Source organism: Rattus norvegicus, chromosome 7 (genome assembly GCF_021556685.1).
Source record: "Rattus norvegicus strain SHRSP/BbbUtx chromosome 7, alternate assembly SHRSP_T2T, whole genome shotgun sequence".
Classification (NCBI taxonomy): Eukaryota; Metazoa; Chordata; class Mammalia; order Rodentia; family Muridae; genus Rattus; species Rattus norvegicus.
The window spans coordinates 139,371,155-139,393,268 of NC_141540.1; the positions used below are offsets into that span (position 1 = coordinate 139,371,155).

The window sequence follows — 22,114 nt, forward strand, 5'->3', positions numbered from 1 at the left end:
AGAGTAGTCATGCTCTCTGAAGACGTTGCAGCTCTATCCTGACAGGCAGAAAAACCACAGGAAGCTGTTAGATCACAGATGGCAGAGGCCCAGAGACCCCTGGGCTAGGAGCTTGCCTGTTTTACTCTGTCACTTTCTGACCCCCAACCCTGCACCCAAACAGCTGCAGAGAACAGGGCTTTTTTTTTTTTTTTTTTACAAAGAGTTTGATTTTATTGATATTTAAATATATTAAATATTTCACTGAAATACATGGTACGTCGCCCTCCCCCACTCCCACAGTGGTTACATTATAAAACCAGAGCCCATGGCCTCCCGTACCCTGACTCCTCCATCAACTGGTGAGGAGAGGGGCAACGGTAACTCAGAGGACACGACAGGCTGGCACTGTGGTGCAGGGAGCCAGGGTGTAGACAAGCCCCTCCCACCTGGTAAGAAGCAGACAAAGTTCCCAAAGCCGAGGTCTCCCTGCTTTGGTTTATACACCTCACGCCCACCCCATCGGCATCGAGTAGTCCCTTCCTAACCAGGGATAGAATATGGCTGGGGGAGACGGGGAGGTGATCTTCTGCCTGGACCAGATAATCCTCCTCTCTTCTGCCTTGGCTAATTAAGCGCCCAGTGGTCCATCGAGTGGCACATGGAGAGTCCCAGGAAAGTAGTCCCAAGCCCGAAACCAGGCCTCTGCAGAGAACTGGTGGCAAAGGCTTAAGGAAAGGCAAAAGTACTGGCCTGGTCCTCCCATACATCCTGAAACTCCTCTGCCTTTCCTGTCAGCATCTAAGACAAAGCAATCGCTGGTCAAAATCGAGGCGAAACGCCTCTGGCTTAAATAGGTGCAGAGAAATCAAGGCACCAGGCTAATTCAGACCAGAGTCAAGGAGGCTACAAGGGTAAGACAGGACAGAGTACAACCCTTGCGGGCCTCACGAGGATTGGGAGCCAGGACTAGAGTCTAGTCATGCTAGATTCAGGCAGAAAGGCTTGGGACAACCAAGTTCCAAGTTCCTAGGCTCCGTCCCCTTAGTACCAAAATCTGGGTCCTCTGAGAGGGGACCCACACCACCCCAGTCAGAAAGTATTACCACACCCCCGAGACACAAGCTGAGGAATTCAGCAAATGCCTGAGCCTCTACCCACAAACCTCCAACAGTTCAAGTCCGAGGAACACTAGAGATTAAGCAGGTGCTTGGGTCCCCACCCTAGGCAGGGGGACAGTCATACTGCATATGTGCCCCCCCCCTCAAATGGCACTTAGGGATTTGGCACAAAAAGGACTCCTCTCCCCAGACCACTCTCATTTTGCTACCAAACCCCATCCCACTCCTGTGCAACCTGGAAATTACTCTCCATCCCTTGGCATAGGAAACCCCGCCTTAACACCAGAAGACAGAGGCCCATGGGGGAGAGGCAGTCCCCAGTGGAGAGCTGAGGAGCTGGAGCATAAGGACACATGGAGACCTCAGACAGACAGACAGACAGACAGACAGACAGACAGAAAGACAGAAAGACAGACACACACACACACAGGGCCTCCCTAGTGCCAGACTTAGGAGGCCAAGTTTAGGGTCAGGATTATCTTTCTTGGAACCCTGACCCTTCGCTATTTGGCAATACAAGGGGTAGAGATGGCCCATGCCCCCTGCCAGCAGACAGCAAGTGAGCACATGGGCCAAGAGAGCTGACCCTGGGCACACTGGGGCCTCAGGTCAATGTGGCCTCCTCCCCCTCCTCCTCCTCCTCCTCCTCCTCCCTGGCTGCGTGCACTCTTCGGCACCTGCAGGTGAACATCCAGTTCCTGTTCTTCTGATGACCTCACACCCAGGCTTGCACCCTGGCTGGTCACTTTCACAGTACCAGTGAGGCCAGATGCCCCTTTCCCTGGAGCATGCAGGAATTGAGGCTAAATTTTCACTGTCAGAGGTCCCTTTGTTCCCCTTTGGGGACAGATCACGGGACTAGGATTTGGCAAATGGAAACATTCCCCTGAAATCTGGTCAGAGCTAGGTCCCACAGCACCTCCTTCCTCTGCCTTGTTGTGCTAGGAAGGAGACTTGGCTGGTACTGGGAGTGCCCAAGACAAATGCTGCTGACACAGGCCAGTGAAGGCAAGCATTCCTCATGCCTGCCCCAGTCTTTGTACAAAAATAGTCCCAGGAAAAATAGGGAAAGAAAGGTCCCAGCCCTGAGCCTGTCGCCCAGACAGGGAAACAGTAGGCAGAGTAAGTTGCCATTTTACTCTCAAACAGGAGGCTCTGCTCTCAGCTGCGTCCAAAGGGGGGGAAAAAAAAAAGCAAACAGCCTTACTCTGATTAAGAAAGTCACTTGGATAATAATCCTCTCGGCGTCCCTTCCTTTGCTGCTCTGAAGGCAGACGGATATGGTCCAAGCACAGCCTGCTGGGGTGTTCCCTTTTGCTGTCAGCAAGACCTGAAGGCTCAGAGCCCCCTGCCACAGCTCCATCCAGTGAGCAGAAAAGTCCACTCAGTGCCCACCTTGGTCCCTTTGGTTGAATTTCCACTGCTGCGCTCTGCTAACTGCTGGGGCCCCCATTGAGGAAGTAGGTGGTCATCTCCCCCTTTCCCTTCACCTTGACCACCCCTCGACACTCCAGTTGGTAGCCCTTGGCAGCTAGAACCTGGTAGAGATCCGTGGTCACCTGGGGAAGTGAGAGGGGAGCCTGCTTAGCCTGGGATCTTAGATGTATTGATAAGAAGCCCAGGAGTTCTCTCCCCGCTAACCCCTACCCCAACAGCCATGGGAAACAGGCACCCCTCCCCGCTCCCCTAAAGGTTCAGAGACCAGTGGAAGCCCTCAACACCCATCCAGCTTGGTGACAGACGTCCCCCTCACCTGTATTCGGTCAGGAACTCCTGTGCTGTCCATACGGCTGGAAACATTCACCGTGTTTCCCCAGATGTCATACTGTGGCTTCCGGGCCCCAATGACACCTGCTACAACCGGACCCATGTTCAACCCTGAAGTACAGACAATAGCAAGAGATTGAGGCTAGGCTGTCCCAGGGTCACTCCAGACAGTCATCTCCCCTGGCACCCTGAGAAGAACCCAAAGGAGGAAGAAAAAAAATCAAAGGGGACAATGCTTCTGGTGGCTTAAGAAAAAAAGTGGGGTGGGGGTGGGGCGGGGGTTGGGAAGTGGGACTGGGCATGGGAGCTGAGTTGGCTCCCTTGAATCCAGATGAGGATTGAGGCTCATCTCCTGATCACTTCCCTGGGCACTCGCTGCTCACGTTGCTGCCCCAACTTACGGACAAGCAAGCATGGCTGTGGGGAATCAAGGCAGACCCTGGATGTTATGTTATTTAATCACTGCCTGCCTTCCACCAGAGCATTTGAGCCTGACCACACATATCACACACTTAGATACCAGGCCTTTAGACAAACCTGCCTACTAGTTCTCTAACCTTCTGAGTCATTTCATCTCTGAGCGCCACTCCCCTTATTTTATAGAGGGGCCTTGAATACACTACTCAGAATGTACTCGAAACCTCTGGGACAAAGCCCCAGCCCGTGGAAGACTCAACGGTCTTTATCCTCAGTATTAAACTTGACAGGAAGGTGGGAGGTAGAAACCCCACAGGAGTCCTGATGGAGAACTCACTCTGCCCGACCCACACACTCAGCTTTACCCACAGTCCCAGGCCCTCACCGATCTTCATCTGGAAGTTGTTGAAAGAGTGTTCGTTGATGTGTTTCATTTGCTCCATAAGCCGCATGGCGTAGTCTGCCAGGGCGGTGATGTGCGAGCGGCCGACCTGGTCATAGGTGCTGGCATTTAGCCCGGAGGCGGCCATGTAAGTGCTACCGATGGTCTTGATCTTCTCCAGCTGCCGGAACCTCTCCTCACTGATGATCTGGACAACACGGGAGGGGCGGGGCGATTGGTCAAGCCAGACCCAGATCTTTCCGAAGCTCACTCCTTGTCATGCCCCTCCTCCCTGCAAGAGCCCCATTATTTTAGTGGGTAAGCCCCTTCCGATCGATTGCTATCTGCAAGCCAGTCTAAGAAACCGAGGATACAGGCAGTGCAGGACCCCAGGCGAGGAACTGACTACAGAGCTTCAGAAGTTCAAACCGTAATAGTCCCCTGTAGCAGAAACATTCTGGTATGGTTTGGGGAAACTGTGTCCCAGAGAGAGAGAGAGAGAGAGAGAGAGAGAGAGAGAGAGAGAGAGAGAGAGAGAGAGTGTGTGTGTGTGTGTGTGTGTGTGTGTGTGTGTGTGTGGCGGGAGGGCAGTGTTCCCCCAGAACAGTGGACAGCCCATCCTTGACCCAGGTGTCCAGGATACTCCCATTTCCGCTCTTTGAGAGACAATCTTGCTTGCATGGTCTGGCGTCGATTTGCCCACAGACTACCGTGTTCCTCTTCAATGACATCACCTGATACCTATCCCGTCATCCGTCATCCCTGTCCTAGAGCCTCCTGTCCTCCTCTGCTCCTCGGCAAGGACAACCCTGCCCCACTGAGGCTGACCCCCCTCGCTGTCCCTGACCGTGCGAGGGACACTCACCCTGTCTAATCCCTGGCTTTTCCATCCAAAGCCTGCTCCTTTCCTCAGTCCCTAGATCGCCCCTCCGCCCCGTCTGACGACAACAGAACGCACCTCATCAAAGTCCGCGATGATCTCATTGAGCAGTCGCAGGCACTCCACGCCCTCATTGTTCGCCTCCAGTTCCACATAGAACTCAGAGAAGTTGGCGATGGAGGCAAACATGACAGCCACGCACTCGCAGGATTGGTAGTACAGCTCGTCGTTGCGGCGCTCCCGGGCCAGGAAGTGGGCAGCCACGTCCTTGGGAAGGATGTTATGCAGCAGCCGCCGGTTGTAGGCCTGCAACTCCTCCATCTCCTCCTTCTCCCCTGTGGCCTGTGGGCACCACATCCATCAGCCACTGCCCCACACTCACAAAGCCGAGGCCAGAGAATAGGCATCACGGTGACCACGTGGAGGAAGAAGAAAGGCATGGGTGGAGGAGGCCTAGATGATAGGCAAGAGAACCGAAGGAGGCAGGTACAAGACAGGACAGGACACAGGAGATGGACAAAGGCATGGACCCGGGGTGGGCTTGGGTAGTCTTGGCCTTAGCCAGTTAGCAAGAGATGCATTTCTGACTTGGCCTGGGCTCTGCCCCCAGAAGCCTCTCCCTCCCATAGAGGTCCCTCCAAGTCACCTGCAGTTTCCACAGGAAGTCCAGGCGGGCGGTAGATTCCACCTGTTGTGCGTGTAGATACAGTGCCAGGGCGAACACGAGGAGAATCACAGGGGTCATGTATTTGAGCGCTACCCTCCCTACGGCTGGGCTGAGAGGAATCAGAGACAAGCCTGGTGTCTGAAGGAGATCTCTACCAGCCTCATCCTTCTCTGCCCTGGGGTCCCCACTTACCAGTCCAGCCCATCGAAGGTCTCATTGGAGGAAGCCCTGGCAGGAAGATACAAAAGTCATTGGAGGCTGTCTGCTGGGAGGGAAACTGGAGGGGAGACAGAGACTACATTGCTGAGCCCAACCGATACCCAAGCCTGTGGGTAGAGCCTTTGCTCTCATAGATTAGCTCAGTATGGGCAAAGATCAAAACTTTCCCGGCTACGAGCTCCTCCCCTGGCTGCTAAATGGTCCAGGACAAGTCGTTTATAACTCTCTGAGCCTCAGTTTCCCTGTCAGTGAAACGGGTCTGCTCTAACTACGGTTTCTGAAAGGTTTAGCGTATGCTGTAAGGCTTCGGGGCTGTCTGTCACTGTAATGGATAGCGTGAGATGCTGGGGTTTACTAACAAGGAAACCCAAGCTCAGAGAGGCTAACTCACCTGTCCACGCTTATGGGAAGCGGAACAAGGACTCAAACCCAGAAGATTCTTAATTCTTCCTACCCCAAGCTACGGCCACATGTGCATCCCAAAGGGCCAGAACTTTTTAGTCAAAGCTATGCCACCACACAACTCTAAGACCTACGAACAGAGGGTGGAACCCTCAGCAAACAGAGGTAGGCAGAGCTCTGTGAGTTACAGGCCAGCCTGGTCTACAGAGAGAGGTCCAGGGTTGTTAGCCAGGAAAAACTAACAAACAAACAAACAAATAAATACATAAAATAATAATTTAAAAAAATTAAAAATAACCCAACCCAGTGGGTAGGGAAAGGACTGAGCAAATGTGGGGGCTCCAAAGAAAGAAAAGAAAAGAAGAAAAGAAAAGAAAAGAAGAGAAGAAAAGATAGCCTAAAAACACAGGACTTTGTCACAACTGGAATTTCTTTGGGGTAACTGAGGTCACATGTCAGCAACTAACTCTTCCTTCCCTTCCTTTCCCCCACAAGCGAGTTGCACATCCCAAAGGCCAGCCCAGAAGGATCAGGGAGACCCCGGAGAGATAAAAGGGGCTGAGAATTAACTTACAAGCCATGGACGCTAAGCAGTAGATCATAGTTGTCAAAGATGGTGGCTGGGGGACCCAGCAAAAGCAGAAGCAAGTAGATGAACCCCAAGACAAAGGTCATAACTAGCTTGCCAATGCTGCTGATGTGGAGGAAGACGGAGCTGGCCAAGAGACTCAGCAGCACACTCCCGACAAAGTACTGGAGGGAGGGGCGACAGCAGAGGCAGCGTTGGGTGACAGCAAAGACCAGGGCACCCAGAGCAGGAAGAACCCTACTCCCCTGCCTGACTATCCTCCCCCCCACACCTTCAAGCCCCAGCTCCCTATTCAATCCATGCCCAGCTTTACAGGAGGGGCCCCGGTTGCCCCTGGAGTCAGGGAGTTCCAGGCTCCCCTGGTACCCGTCACTAGGCCTGGCACAGAGGGGCCGCTAACTGTGCCAAAACAACACCCCCCTGCCTGAACACTGCTCGGACACCTCAGGGAAGCTGCAGGTGGGTGCGGTGCCCTCACACAGGGGAGCTTCCAGTCCCAGAGAGTAATTGAGCTGTCGTAGGTGGCAGGCGGTGACATCGGACGGTGTTAAGTTCAGCATCCGGGCCGCACAGGTCCTCAGTGGGGTGTGACTGCAGGTGAACTGCAAAGATTGGGTGCAAATCAGGATAACCAGTGAGGGAAAGGTTTATGAGGAACATCAGAGGTACTTCTTCGACTAAAATCTTCAGGGATGACGGAAGAGGAAACAAAGACTAAGAACAAGAGATACCCACTTCCCCCTCCCCATACACCTTCCCCCTCCCCCCCCTCACACCCCCAAACACAGGGGCGGCAGGCTGCCCTGAGGCTGGAGCTCCTCAGAAAGGCTGCAGTTCTCAGAGAGTGCCTGGCACAGGGCATGGGAGAGTTACCATGTTGGCAATGGCAGAGATGAACACAAGCAGAACCGAGAAGACTCCAACAGCCGTGCTGTGCACCCGTGAGCGGACGATACTGCGGGACAGGCGCTGCAGGGCGTTGGGGAAGAACTGCGGCAGTAAGAGACAGACAGTTAGAGACCGCGTCGGTGAAGGAGGGAGACCAGCCAAGAACAGGGTCTGACAAGAGGCACGGCCACCTTTCCCGTGGGAACCCCCTCCTTCACCAACAGCCTCAGGGAAGTCCCCTACTTACAGACCCACAGGAGCACACAGCACAGATGAGCACGGTGACCAGCAGCAAAAGGAAGATCCCGGCATAAATCCCGAGTATCAGGGCGGAGCTGGAGCAGAAGGAAACATCAGTGGAATGTGGGGTGTCCTGGTCCTGGCCCTGAGATAGATCCAAGGCCAGCTTGCATGTGTGTTAGGAATGGAGAGATGGCTCGGCTCTTCCAGAGGTCCTGAGTTCAGATCCCAGCAACCACATGGTGGCTCACAACCATCTGTAATGGGACCTGATGCCCTCTTCTGGTGTGTCTGAGGACAGCCACAGTGTGCTTATAGACGTAAAATAAATTAATAAAATTAAAAAAAAAAAAAAAGGAATGCTCAGCATGTGGGGACAGACTCACTGTGGGAATACGAGGAACTGGATGAAACAGATGAAGCAGAAAACCAGGAGGGCACAGGCGACGTAGGCTCCGAAACGAGGGTCTACTTTCCGTGAATACTGAGGGAAGAAAGGAGACCGAGCTGGGTGCTGGGTCCTGGGTCCTACCCTGGCAGACATGTCATAGCAAGAACGGGGCAGTACGGGGGCCTTGGGAAGAACACTTGGCCCAATTTATATGCAAGTCCATCCTGTGCTGTGGTCTCTCCCCATCCCCGCACGTCCTCCTGTCCCTGTGTTCAGTCTCCCAGCCAGGCCTTCCCTCCTCCCAGCCCTCGCTCTTTAGCCCTGTATCCCCCAAACCTTCTTCTCGAGATCCTCCCTCTGGAAGGTGAGCAGGAACCGGCGCACATGGTCCTTACGCAGCTGGTCGATGCTTCGGGCATCGATGGCTCGGCCCAGAAACTCGTCCACCTCATCCTCAGGGTTCAGAGCATCTTGGGCACCCCGGCTGGTAATGGGACGCAGTTTTTACCGGGTGCGTGATTAACGCCACAGGACAAGCGATGAGACGGGCAGGGTTCAGGCAGCAGCAAGAAAGGCTATGTGAGCCGTGCGTGTGGAGCCCTTCCCACCTCTTACTGAGCCCATCCCAGGCTGCCAATGCCTTCTCCCTCCCTCTGTGACCCCGTCCGTCCCGTAGACCAACTTACTTCTCTTTGCTAGAGTCATCGATGCCCTGGAGAAAGAAAGGAAGATGTGACTGGGGACAGGAACTGACCGCTTTCACCTCCAGCACCTTCCTGTTTCAGTACCAGGTTGAGAGGGTCCCCACACACACTTGGGGAGAGCTAAGGCACTACTCCCTTTGTTCCCAGTCTTAAAACACATACATGGAATGGAGAAGCCAGCTACAGGAAGAGAGGGGACACTTTGAGGGAAACCAAAAAGTGAGGCCCCCAGGTCCTGGTATGGAGAGGCCCTCACCATCTGTCGGAATGCCTTAGAGTCCTTGGTCCGGGAGAAGGCACGGTCAGGAACCCAGCGGGGCATCAGTCCTTCCATGGAGTTGGCCCGCGTCCGCTGCAGCTTGACCAGCATGGCCTTCTCCTCTTTCTGTTCGGTAGCATGAGCACAGGCTCAGAAGCGGAACCCCAGGGAGGCTTTTGCTAGCACTTCACCATTTGTTCCTCCCCCCCCCGCCCCCGCCCCTCTCGCCAGCCCTGCCCTGATCCTGACCCGTTTCTGGCTGGCTCCTAGTATGAGGAAGGTCTCAATGCACTGCTCCTTGAGGTACGCGTTGCGCTCACCGCCACGGCCTGGCTCCACCTCATAGTCCCCGTTCAGGTACTGCAGTGTGGCCCGAGTGATGTGGATGCGGCTGTAAGGGGCCAGGAGGTTAAGACCCTGGTTCTCCCACCCACCCTCCTATCCACTCAACCCCTACAACCAACCGGACTCTTCCTTTCACTTACCCGGCCCGGCCCCCCGCCTCCATGTGGTTGGCCAGGGTCACATCGTTGGACCAGACATCAAACTGCCATTTCCGCAGACCAAGGACACCGCAGTGTACACGCCCGCTGTGGATGCCCACGCGCATGTTCACATTTACACCCGTTACCTCACGCACCAGCCTGAGAAGATGGAGCTCTAGATCAGCCCCAAGCTGCCTTCTGATCCTCTAGCCAAGAACCAAAGTGAGGCCAGCGGGATGGCTCGGTGATAAAGGCCTTTGCTACCAAACTTCATTACCTAAGTCTGATCATTCCTGGGACCCATACAGTAGAAAGAAACCAGCTCCGAGTTATCCTGAGCACAATGTATACACTATGGCAGGTGCACACACAGACACACACAGAGACACAGACACACAGACATACACACACAGACACACACAGACACATACACAGACACACACACACATACACAGAGACACAGAGACACAGACACACACAGACACACACACACAGACAGACACATACACAGACACACACAGACACACACAGAGTTAAAGAAATGAATATACTTAAAAAAAGAATCCAAGCAATGCAGGCAAAGACAGACAGGAGGAGGAAGTCACCAGGGACTCAAGAACAAAGGTTTGAGAACTATGTCCAGCAGGGGCTGCCACTGTCCTGCTCTCTGGCATTCTCTGCAGCCACAAACCCCTACTGCCCCAGCTTCCTGCACCTTCTAGCCTGCACCCTGCAGTCTACACTCTGCAGTCTGCACCCTCCAGCCTGCACCCTGCAACCTGCAGCCTCCAGCCTGCACCCTCCAGCCTGTACCCTCCAGCCTGCACCCTCCAGCAGGCTGGGGCTGGGAGGGGGACAGGGGTCTCCACACAGACTGGAGGCAGTCCCACTCCCTCCCCAGTGATGAATGCATCTCAGATAAAGAGCTACTTAGAGCAGAGAAAAGTCCCAAAGACACGTCAGAGTAGGAGCCACCCGGGCACCCACAGTTCCGACAGCCCCGGCACCCACAGTCCCGATAGCCTGGGAAGGGGTACTGCTTACGAGATGGCCTCGATCATGTCTACCCCCATCTCCACACAGCAGTGGGCATGGTCTGCCCGGGCCTCCGGCAGCCCCGACACACAGTAGTAACAGTCTCCTAAGATCTTGATCCTCAGACAGTGATTCTCCTAAAGGGAGAGAGGTGGGAGATCACCTGACTCTCCTCACCCAGCACCTTCAATGCCCCCACCCCTCCCGCCCACCACCACGACAACGACAGACTGTATGGTCACCACCTCTAAGCCCCAGGCCCCTCACCGCAGCCAGCTTGTCGAACCGGGCAAAGAGCTCATTCAAGGTCATGACCAGTTCCTGGGCAGTGCACTGGGAGGCCAGGCTGGTGAAGCCCTCGATGTCGGCAAACAGGATGCTGTGGATAACGGCAGGAGAGAGAGGGGCCTGGTAGCCCTCGAGGACTCCTTGGCACCCTGCAACCCTCCTGGCAGCATCCCTACCCCGTCCTACCTGACATTGTCATGCTTCTGGATGTAAATCTTGTGGAACATCATGTCTTCCTTTTTTGTGTTGATATCCTCTTTCATTTCCATGGCAACATGCTGGGGCAACACCGACAGCAGCAGCCGTTCCTAGACCAGTGGTTCCAGCCACTATCCTCTCTGCTTTCCATTTGGATTCTTCTCGTTCCTTTCACATCCCCAGAGCCCTCCCGTACCTCCGCCACCCTTCCCTTTTGGACCCTTGACTTGACACTGCCTAACCCTGCCCTCGGAAGTCATCCATCCTAGCCATCTCTGAGTGACCTCCACTCAACCCCCCAATGCACCCCTGCACTGTCCCTCCCACCCCTGAACAGAACAGGACCCTGAGGGCTTTTGCCATGCACAGTCCTTGGGGACCATTCACACACTGCGGTCTAACCCACAAGGTACTGAGGGTGAAGGGAAGCCTTAGCCAAGGGAAGTGGGCCCCACCTGCTGTCGATTCTCATGCTGCAAGTGCAGCCGGGCCTGGATGTAACCACGGGTCTCCTGAAAGGCTTGGCGCTGAGACACTTCAGCGGGGTAGTGCGTGCAGACACCGATGGCATTGGTGCACAGGAAGAGCACCACGTTAGCACCGAGCTGTTGGGGAGGGTGGCAGAGGTGGATGAGTGACCACCAGCCCAGCACACACGCATACCAGCTCTCTCGAACACCAGCTCTCTGGGGACAGCTTGTGAGCCGGAAATGAAATCCTGCACTCTGTTTGTCCCCGAGCTGTACCATCCTCAGGATTCTCTGTCCGTCCCCCCCCCCCCCCCGACAGATCCCAGCCTGCCTAGATCGTTCTGTGGCCAGAAAGATGAGCTTTTCACAGCTTCAAGAGCAGGAACCCCAACCAGAGCCACACAGGTCATGGGCCCAACCCTGGTACCCTATAAGCTCCTGCCCCACAGACACCCCTAACAAAAGACAAAAGTTCCTTCTGTGTGTGGTCCTCCTTACAGAGCAGATCTGAGCTTCCCATCCTCTTCCAAGTGAACCAGGACAAGTGGCTTCCTCTGTCAAGGTGTCCCCTTACTCATCTACAACCCAAACAGGAGGACTAATCTCTCTAAAGCCTCTGGCTGCCGCCCTGCAATAGCAGAATGACGCTGTTGGGTTGTGGGGTTCAACTGGTTGAATTTTTGAGACAGGGTCTCGCTATGTAACCAAGCCTGCCTTAAACTCACTAGGCAGTGATCCTTTGCTTAGATTCCCAAGCTAATGTTACTGCTGTTATGCCAGTAACCAGTGTGCTGGCCACCTGCAACGTCTACCACCCAGGGGGATCTGTCCCACATATTGACCGATGAACTTCTTACAACTATGAGCCAGGTAACAGTACCCCACTTCACACCCCAGTGACTCGAGAGCCCCATAGCTTGCCCGAGATCACGCGGGGTTGGTTGTGGTTGGCGGGAGATTTGAATCCTGGTCAATCAGATTCCAAAGCCTTTGTCCTAGTTCCACTATCTAGCACAATCCAGGTTTCCGAAAGTTCTTTCTTTGGGGATTCTAGCTCTTGAAAGCCAGGCTCAGAGGCCCGCTCCTTGGCATCTAACGGTTCTACTAATAGAAAGACTACATGGCCACCCCTACCACAAGATACAATTCTCCTCCTCTCCTCTCCCCTCCTTTTCCTCCTCCCTCTCTCTCCCCTTCTCCCAACTCTTACACACATACCTCTGCAGGACCCCATGCCTAAGCCCCCACCCTTCGCATAGCCAGTCCCAAACCACGGTCACTAGAACTGACTAGAGAACAAGTCTGAGGCAAGCCCACTTCAGTGTTGCTGGAGACTCAGGGGTTAACTGGCACTGGGACTCCACCCAAGCTGAATGGGGCAGGGCTATGGTTATGGAGAAAGGAGGGAAGGCTCACCAACTGCCCTGAACCAGAACTAGGCCTGCAGACTTGGACTGGACAATCTTTGATTCCTCTGTGTAAACCGAGGTCTGGCTGACTCCTAGCTCCTAACTCCAGCCCTGACCCCCTAGGACTGGCCTTCAGATGCCCTTCCCAGTCTTCGAAGCTTCCAGAAAACCTACACAGAGCTTCCCTCCCAGCAGCAGGGGTGAAGAGGGGGCACTCTATCTCCCTTGGGGGCTTCTAAGAATAGCCCCCAGTAGGGGGGGCGGGGGGTAATCCAGGCAACTTCCCTTCCTGGCCCCAGGAGCCCAAGAGGAAAATGTGAGTCACAGCGGAGGGAAGAGGAAGAGGGATGAAGGACTGAAATAACCACACTCATCCCTATCTACCGTGAGAAAAAATGGATGCCAACGCTCTGGGGGCCACCCTGGCCTAGTCACTGCTCAGGGTGTCTCAGCGAGTGCATCAGGAAAAACTTCCTCCTAAGGACACAGTGAAGCTGGAGCTGGGAAGGGATTGCCCAAGGAGGCTATGAGCCCTGCTCCATGCACAAACGCCCAGGCCCTAGTGGGCACATGAGTTTGTTTTCAGTTCCCAGATGCTGAATGGGCAGCCAGAGCCCTGCAGATGAGCGCAGCTGGCTGCACAATCTTCTCTACCGTCATCGCAGGAATGTGGAGACCCTGCAGGGTAACACTGAAGCCAGGCACCCTAGGGAGGTAGGAGGCTGGCAGCTCTAGCCTCCCTAGTTCAGCCTCCCCCATCAGGCACAGGGCTGGGCCCTGGGCACCACGCCAGCAGAGAGCAGGGAAGAGCCACACACCCACCTTCTGGCAAGTCTGACAGAGGGGGGGAAGGGAGACACCACTCCTGAGTGTCTTCTCCCCAAGAAGAACAGTTCACCCCAAACCCCCCCCCCCTTCGAAGGCAGCCAAGAAGAGAACTTAGGAACTAGCACAGGAGGGTCTGGCCCTTTAAGAGGTCTGCAACAAAGTAGCTATAAAGTTACTTTTAAAAGGTTTGCTCTGTTCCGCCAGAGCACCCAGCTCCTCACCCTAGGAGCCCCAAGCAACTTTCTCTCTGTTTATGAGGCCATGGTGGGTTACAAACCACAGCTTCTGACAAGGAGGAGAGAGGCCTTGCTTAGGGAAGCTTCACAGAACTCCCTATAGCTGCTTCTGGCTGCTTCTCAGGGGCAAGGACAGGACTTCAGTCTCAGAGGTTAACAAGCGGTCAGAGAGACCCGCCCCTCAGCATGTCAATCCACCTAGGCCACAGAGCTGAAGACTGGTCTGTAATGGTCTACAGACCTGATCCTTAGCGATGCCCACTGACTCAAGTCCCAAACGGAGGCTAGCCCCTGAAACCTGGCCTGATATATCTAGACATGCCTATACCATGTCCTTCCCTGGGCCCGTCCCCTTCCCGTTCTCACCCCACAGCACCTACCTGCTTCCAAAGGAAGGGGTCACCATTGTTGAGATGCCAGGCCAAAATCAAATGCAGGGTGGAAAGACCCAGGCCACTGAGCACGGCCGCTCGCATACGAATGGGAAGAAGTGTGTAGGTGATGTAGACGAAGAACACGGGGCACCAAAGGCCTGCTGAGGGGCTGCGTGGGTTGGCTGCCAGGGCACCCCCGACTTGCACGGCTGCTAGGATGCCCAGAACCACATAGCTCACTACCCACATGGAGTCCTGGCGGAAGCTATGTCGGTTACACACTACCATGAGTACCACAAAAAGGACGGAGGCACAGGTCAGCAGGGCCACATAAGCAGGCTGAGGCAGGGCAGGCGCGGCGTGGAAGGTCAACAGTACAGCCATGAGGAGCACAAGCACCGCCATGAGCAGCGTGAGGCTGCTCTGGTTCATCTGGAAGAAGTACCGCTGGTACAGACGCTCCAGCTTGGCGGAGCGGAACTGCTTAGACTGGAACACCTGCGCTAGCCGGTGCCAGCAGGACGGACCGCTTCGAGGCGATGTGTCGGGTGCCACTTCAGCTGTCCCCATCGGTGTGGTCACCTCAGTGTCATCAAAACCCAAGGCCACTGACCGCAGCCCCAGCTCCACACCCCTTCCCGGGCCAGCCCTCCTGATGAAGGCTTCATCCTGCCAGGGGCACCGAGTGCGAGCTGCAGGAGTGGGGCTGGGTGGCTCCACATTCTTGAGGCAGCTCATGTAGCGGGGCGCGCAGAAGCCACGGGCTCGGGTCGCCTGGCGTGGGCGCTTCTGTCCATTGCGTTCGCCCCAGGCTGTTTTCCGTTCATCCACTTTGGGAACCAGGAGGCCGCTAAACCATGACATGCTGCGGGGAGGAGAGGTAGGGAAAGGTATTAATACCACTGCGTGGCCGCAGCCACCACAGTAGCTTGTGACACTTGCGCTTTGTACAGCTCTGTTCTTCATTCCCACCATCTTGATAAAACCGCCTTGGGGGGAGGTGCGGGGTGGCGGGGGGGGGGGGGGCTGCATCCCCTCTCAACAGGTAAGGAACTGGGACAGACATAGAAACGTGGAAAAGCCACAATAACCATGTAAGTGAAAGAACTAAAGCGGTCCTCTCCTCTGCACCGCCTCAGAGTACTGTTGGAGCTTTGTCCTGCCAAACCATGGCCAGCCCGCTGCGCTCCTTGATGCTACTGCTGGCCGTCCTGGCGGTGGCCTGGGCCGGAACCTCCAGGCCACCCCCGCGATTGTTGGGAGCTCCGCAGGAGGCAGATGCCAGCGAGGAGGGCGTGCAGCGAGCGTTGGACTTCGCAGTAAGCAGTACAAGGGCAGCAAAGATGCATACCACAGCCGCGCCGTACAGGTGGTGAGAGCTCGTAAGCAGCTTGTGGCTGGAATAAACTATTATTTGGATGTGGAGATGGGCCGAACTACATGTACCAAGTCCCAGCCAAATTTGACTAACTGTCCTTTCCACGACCAGCCCCATCTGATGAGGAAGGCACTCTGCTCCTTCCAGATCTACAGCGTGCCCTGGAAAGGCACACACACCCTGACAAAATCCAGCTGCAAAAATGTCTAAGAGCTGAGTCTCATAGGACCATGCCAAAGGTCCCTTATTTGTTCCCCTTCCCTGTAGTGTTTAATCTCTGAGAAGGGTGCTCCAGCTCTGGAGGGCATCTCCAGGGTGTTCCCACCAGGAGACAGTAAGGAAGCTGCTGCAGGCAGCTGTCCCCTGGTTCCACTCTTCTCCTTGCAGTACCTGTCATACCTTGCTCTTGCTCAATTAAAAAATTAAAAAAAAGAAAGAAAGAAAGAACTAAGACTCTGGGGGCTGGAGAGACAGCGAAGTGGTTAGGAGCGCAAGTTGTACTTCCAAAGGACCCTGGTTCAATTCCCAGCACCAGCATGGCACAACTTACAACTGTTTATGGCTCCAGTTCCAGGGGGTTTCACACAAACATGCATGAATGCAAAAACACCAATGCACATAAAAAGTGTGTTTTTAAAAATTAAAAACAAAAGAACCAAGATTCTAAGCTTGACTTGAGACATGAGGGCCACCTAGCAGCAGTTGCCTGGTGTCATTGGGGCCCCAGTGGGGTGTGAACTTCTACTTTTTATTTTTTCAGTAGAAGCCAAAGAAAACCTTGGACTTCGATGTGACATCTCTCAATTTTGAAATTTTGATAATTAATATACATTTTATAATACTGCGCACTAAAGCCAAGCGGTGATGACACACTCCTTTAATCCTAGCACTCCAGAGGTGGAGACAGGCAAATCTCTGGGTTTAAGGCCAGCCTGGTCTACAGAGCAAGTTCCAGAACAGCCAGGGCTACACAGAGAAACCCTGTCTCAAACAAAACAAAACAAAACAAAAACACACCACACACAAGCCAAATAAATCGTGTCAATGAAATATGTTCTTCTGTGAACTGTCAATCATCGGTGACCTCTATACAAACGGGATTCTTTCTATATCCCCTTCCTCTCCTTCTCCCTCTCCCTCTCTCTCCAGCAAACTAAATTCAATTTCTCCCACAGGTCACAGTTCAAGAGTTACTTCCTCACGGAAAATTTCCCAGCCCCACCCCGAAGACTAAGTTTGGTCCAGTTTAACCTCTGTTCATTTCCTCCCCGGTACCTACCGCCTTTATAATTCAATCATTCCCTGTTTAACAAATGCCTCCGTCCCTAGGACTATGAGCTTTGTGCCGGTAGAAATTATATTTTTGTCAGCATTTCATCTCCAAAGCTATCGGGGCTAACAGTAGGTGCTCAATAAACACAAGGGCAAGAGATAAGGAGGAAGGGAGGAGGGGAGCGCAGTTCGGTAGTAGAATGCCTGTTTAGAATGCACAAGACAAGGCGTCAGGTTCCATGCTTAGTGCCACACATAAAGAGATGGGCGGAGTGTCCAGAAGGAAGCTCAAGGGTATGGATGCCATAGGGCAGTCCACAACAAATAACTGCTAACAGTGACAGTCCTGGTCCCTCGTCTTCCTTATCGTACCTATCACATCAGTGTGTCTGGTGTTCCCCAGTACGCAGCTCAGCCCGGGCTGGCACCCTGGTACTTGCTGTTCCCAACTGGAACAGAAGCTCCTTTAGGTCACAGCCCAAGTCCCTTATCAGCGCTCCTCTCTTACCAGCCTTTTAAAATAGCAACTCCCTTTCCTGGGGTTCCGTATCTCCCTCCCCGGTTTATAATTTTTCTCTCTCCGCAGCTCTTATCAGCGACTGCTGTTCTACAATTTTCCTTTTGCTTATTTGTCCGTTGTCGCCGCTCCTAACTGGAATGCCAACTCGGTAAAGCCAAACGATTTGGGCGTTTTGTTGTGCACTGCGGTGTACCCCGCTCCTCAGTGTTTGCTGAGCGGAGGAATGGCCAGACGTTAGCTATATTTTCTCTGTGTCGTAAACCTCCAGTATCTTTTCACAGACCTAACTTCACCTCTTCTTCACCAAAGGCCTGTGAAGCTTGTCCTGTGTCCGCCCAGGGAACAGATTTAAGAGAGGAAAACAGAAAGCTAACATCCAGAGCAGTTTTCCATGGCTCACCAGGACATAGACCCAAGACAACCAAATCGGTCTTAGATCCTAAATTTTCAGAAAAGACAAGCCTTGGACTGGGTGGATGACTCCATGACAACTACCTTACCACAGTCTCCTGGCTGAGCCCAGGTTGAGAACACGAAAGCCATTTCTGTCATCATGACGCCACCACCAGGACCAAACTCCTGTACCCTGAGGGGCCCCTTACACCTGCTGAGCTGGCAGCACTGACATTTGTACTCACTAGGGAACTAGAGAAGCTTACACAGCACCTGCCCCAGGTGGCCACAGAGCCAGAGCTAAGGAGGGATGCACGAAGATACTCCAAGCAACTGCCGGAGGGAGCCAAAGCAGAGGGAAAGTCTGGAAGGACCTTTCTTATACTCCGTCTCTACTTCTCCCTCAGCCACGCTCTGCCAGCGTCCCTTCTACATCCACGGGGCAGCCTGCCCTTCAACTTCTTTAACACCAACAGCACCATCTTGAAGGACAGATCAGAAGTACAAGGTTTCAGGTCAGGCTGGCATTTGGAAAAGGTCACCAGAGAAAGCCTGGCTCTTCACAACACTTCATTGGAAGTATGATCTTTGGCACAAGATCAGGTTTCAGATCTTAAAGTGATTTGTCACCCAGCTGAGACAAGCTATCTACCTGCCACCTCACGCCAGTCTCCTCCCCTGAAGAACCAGAGGGCAATGGTTCTGAGGAGAGACTCTCTCTTTCTCACACACCCTGCCGTGCTACACACTGTGGACATTACTTCTCCCACCATACGAACCTTTGAAGGCAAACCTCTGTCAGGGTCCAAGAGATGGAAAGACAACAGTCATGAGCGAGACCTTGTATCCCTCCAGCCAGTCAGATGCCTGCCTATCAGGTCCTATGTCCCCTGCTGTCAGTCTCCAGGGCTGCAGAGTGCAGTGTCCCACTATGTCACACACCCCTCCCCAACGCACCCCACACACCATGACATTTCCCTTCCGTCTCCTCCCATTCTCCAGTCCCCTTCCCTGTTCTTATCTCCCCACCACCACCACTGGCCCAGATCTCTGTTCCCAAAGGACCTGTTTTTGGCCATGTTCCCAGTCCCCTGGAAGCACATCTCTTGCATCTGGCTCATACCCACAGAGGAAGGGGCAGACTATCAGGGAAACATATGACCCTTCAAGAACACTCTGACTCCCCAAGGGGATAGCTCTGTAACTGGTCAACCAGCTACAAACATTCAGGCGCTGCCCACCCTAGAGGACTCGCAGGCCTCCTCTATGACAGACTCCTAGAGCAGGAGAACAGAAGGCATTGTTCCAAGCCACAAAACTTCTCTATACGCTCCCCAAACCTCCCTGTTCGGGAACCCCTCACCACGAATTCCAAAAGTGCACACCACATCTCTTTTCTGCCTTCAGGCTCTTGAGTCCCATGCCTCTTGACCCCCTCCTCCCCTGGGTCCTTTGGTCTCTCTCACAGATGTGCTATTGCATACACAATCAGCTCCCACAACCAACTCATGTCCACTTAGCCCCAAGTGCCATAGTCCCAGGCCCAGACCTCAAGTCCCTCCCAAATCCTGATCCTTTCCGCCTGAGACCAGGGTCTGGAAGTCAAGGCTTGGCCTCAGGAATGGCTCTGCCCACTACTTTGCCCAACCCTCTTCTGGCCACCTCTAGCCACCTCATCCCCAGGGTCTATCTGCCTCTGGCCTTGTTGGCAAAATGATTTAAAAGTCTTCAGAAAGTTCACACAGAAGACTATGCCCAGGGGGAAGCCCAAAACTCACTCCCGATGCTGAAACCCAGCCCTCTGAATTTCCAGGCCTTTCCAGAGGTAGAAGAACTTCCCCTGGTCTGTTTCTATAGATTCAACACAGCCTTCTCACACCCTGGTTCTCCCCTAAGGACCAAAAAGGGTTCCCACAACCGGCCAGCTCCAACACCCCACCAGGCCCTCTGGCTTCAGAGATACTGTGGGAAGACCCAGGTACGGCAAGACTCTCACACTGCCTAATCTCATCTCTGTTTTTTTCAGTCAGGCCGCTGGGCCTACTCTGAATAAAGTCTGCCCACACCCCACCCCACCCCTGCCCACCCCGCAACAGGCCTCGGGGAAGTAGGCACTGACACTACCCTTTCATTCCAAAGGTTCAGGGTGAGGGCAGGGAAGGGGCTTCTCCTCTTCAGCACAGCCTCAACACTCCAAACTCACCCCCACATCCCCGATGCCAACCTCTGGGGGCATCCCCTCCCCTCGTGCACGCCTTCTCCCCTTCTCTGGGCAAGCCTGAAAACTCTGGGGAGTGCAGGAAGGAAAGCTCTTGGCGTGGAGCGAGGGTGGAAGCCTCCAGCCCGGCCCGTGGAGCCCGGGTTCCCCACGTCCTCCAGCACTTCCCAGGCGCCCCGCAACTGTTGGGGACTCCGCTGTGCTCGCAGCAGCCCGCTCCCCCATGCTCACCTGCCAAGGGTCGGCGCCTGCCCGGGGCCGCCGCCCCACCGCGCTCGCGGGCTCCGGCCCGGAGGGCCGGCCGTCCCGCCGTCCTGCTCCGTGCCCGCGCCTCCCCGCTGTCCCGCCCGCCCGCCCGCCGGCCGCGCGGCAGAGCCTCCGGCCCTCGCCCCCTCCCTTGTTGTCCAGCGCAGCCGCCCTCTACCCCGGATCCAGAAGTCCCCTCCCCGCCGGCTCCCGGACTCCCCGCCTTAAAGGCACAAGCTCCTTTTGTCTGGGCACCCCCTCCCCCTCCCAGAGGCGGGGGCAAAGCTGCCCACTCCCCTTCCCGGGCCCCGGTCGGGTGAGCGAGGCCAGAGTCCCGCACGCCCCCTCCCCTGTCCGTCGGGTCCTCTCGGGTCTCCGCTAAACAAGCGGCCACTGTTCTGGGCTTCAGACCCCGCGGGAGGGTCGGTGCGCCCGCCCGCCCGCTCGCCTGCCCGCCCGCCCGCACTCCAGCCTCCACCCAGGGCGGCATCCTGCAGGGTGCCCTCCACCCTCACCCGGGGGGTCCACGGAGGCTGGCGAAGCCACCCGCTGGTGGCGAAGATGCCCGCCCCGCCCAGAGGGTCAGCTTCCTTCCTGTCGGGGTGCCCTGCGCCCCCTCCTCACCCCACCTTCCTCCCGGCCCCAGCCCCCACCGTGCCCGCTCGCCCTCCCTCTCCACCGCGGCCCCGGCGGGAGCTGAGTTTAATAATTAATTAAGATTTCATTCCACAAGGCGCCAGGTGTGTGCGCCTGGCACCCGCTCGCCCGCACCCCACTTCTTTCCGCTTCCCCAACCCTCTGGGGCGCCGGGCCCGACGCAAACCTGCTGCGCCCAGAACCGGATCGGGCCACGGGCAGGGGCATTCTTGGTGCCGCCCTCTGGCCCCACGCTCTCAGGGGCAGCCCTTCCCCCGCACCTGCCAACTGGCAAAGTCCCTCCCCCGGCACCTTTTACCCAAAGGGTTGTGCTCCTTTGATGTGGGGGGCTGGGGTGCATTGCCAGGTTCATGAACTGAAAAATTGTTCCGGGATGTTTATTTATTTCCCTCGCAAGCAGCTGCCCAAGTTACCTGGGAGATGGGAAAATCATGTGAAAGCTACTTTAACCCTTTGAGGGGTAGAGTGGTGGAACCAGAAGGGAGAGAAGGGCTCATTCCCGGGCTGTAAATCTGGTTTAAACTTGCCTTGAGTCCCCTCCCCAATCCTCAGCCAGACCAGTAGCTGCAGCCCCACCTGCCAGTCCTGTCTCGCCCCGCGGGGCCTGAGGCTCAGGCGAGCTCCCCTACAGCCTTGTCCTTCAGGACTCAACTGTCCAAACCACCCCAGATCTGATCTAGGGTCTCCTTTGTTCTTCCTAAACTCAGGTCAACATTTGTGGTGAGGAAAAGGTCCTTGACCTAATCCCTAATCCAACGTCTATCACAAAGGCTGTGGATGCCTCGCATAATGGCACACGCGCCTAGGAGTTCGAGGACAGCCTGATTTACATAGAGCGGTCCGGACAGCCAGGGCTACACAGAGAAACGCTGTCTCAATAACAAACAAAATTACTGTGGATAAAACATTCCTTACTGTCTCGAGCCTCATCCCTAAAATGGGTATGATCCTCCTGACCTTTCTCCCAGGCATCTCAAGTTCAGACAGGAAAGCGCTGGTTGTAATGTTTGAGATGAGAAAGCAAGGAGCCCGAGACAAGTCAACCCTCAAGGCCCTGAGAACCTGAGTTTGGCTCCCAGCACTTACTCCAGTTCTACTTCTGCGGAGCTGGACACCCTCTTCTGGCCCCCAAAGCACTGGAACGCTCACAAAGACGAATTAAAATACATATTTCTTTTTAATGAGGACACAGCTGTAGTCTA

The 22,114-nt window shown here is 54.9% G+C and overlaps 1 protein-coding gene and 1 pseudogene across 8 annotated transcripts; one reads left to right on the plus strand and one right to left on the minus strand.

Annotated features, from left to right (window-relative positions):
- Positions 1–197: 197 nt before the first annotated feature.
- Adcy6 (adenylate cyclase 6) lies at positions 198–21,269 on the minus strand. 8 transcript variants are annotated; one of them, NM_001270785.1, is given in 22 exon segments: positions 198–2,659; positions 2,854–2,978; positions 3,670–3,874; positions 4,625–4,888; positions 5,193–5,322; positions 5,406–5,441; positions 6,409–6,587; positions 6,867–7,025; positions 7,297–7,413; positions 7,559–7,646; positions 7,938–8,035; positions 8,279–8,426; positions 8,629–8,654; positions 8,903–9,031; positions 9,155–9,296; positions 9,391–9,549; positions 10,435–10,562; positions 10,693–10,804; positions 10,900–11,021; positions 11,367–11,516; positions 14,235–15,093; positions 21,079–21,132. In NM_001270785.1, coding segments are annotated over 22 exon segments (3,543 nt in total). In that variant the 5' UTR covers positions 21,120–21,132; the 3' UTR covers positions 198–2,533.
- Positions 15,393–15,887, plus strand: Cst3-ps1 (cystatin C, pseudogene 1; annotated as a pseudogene).
- Positions 21,270–22,114: the final 845 nt, after the last annotated feature.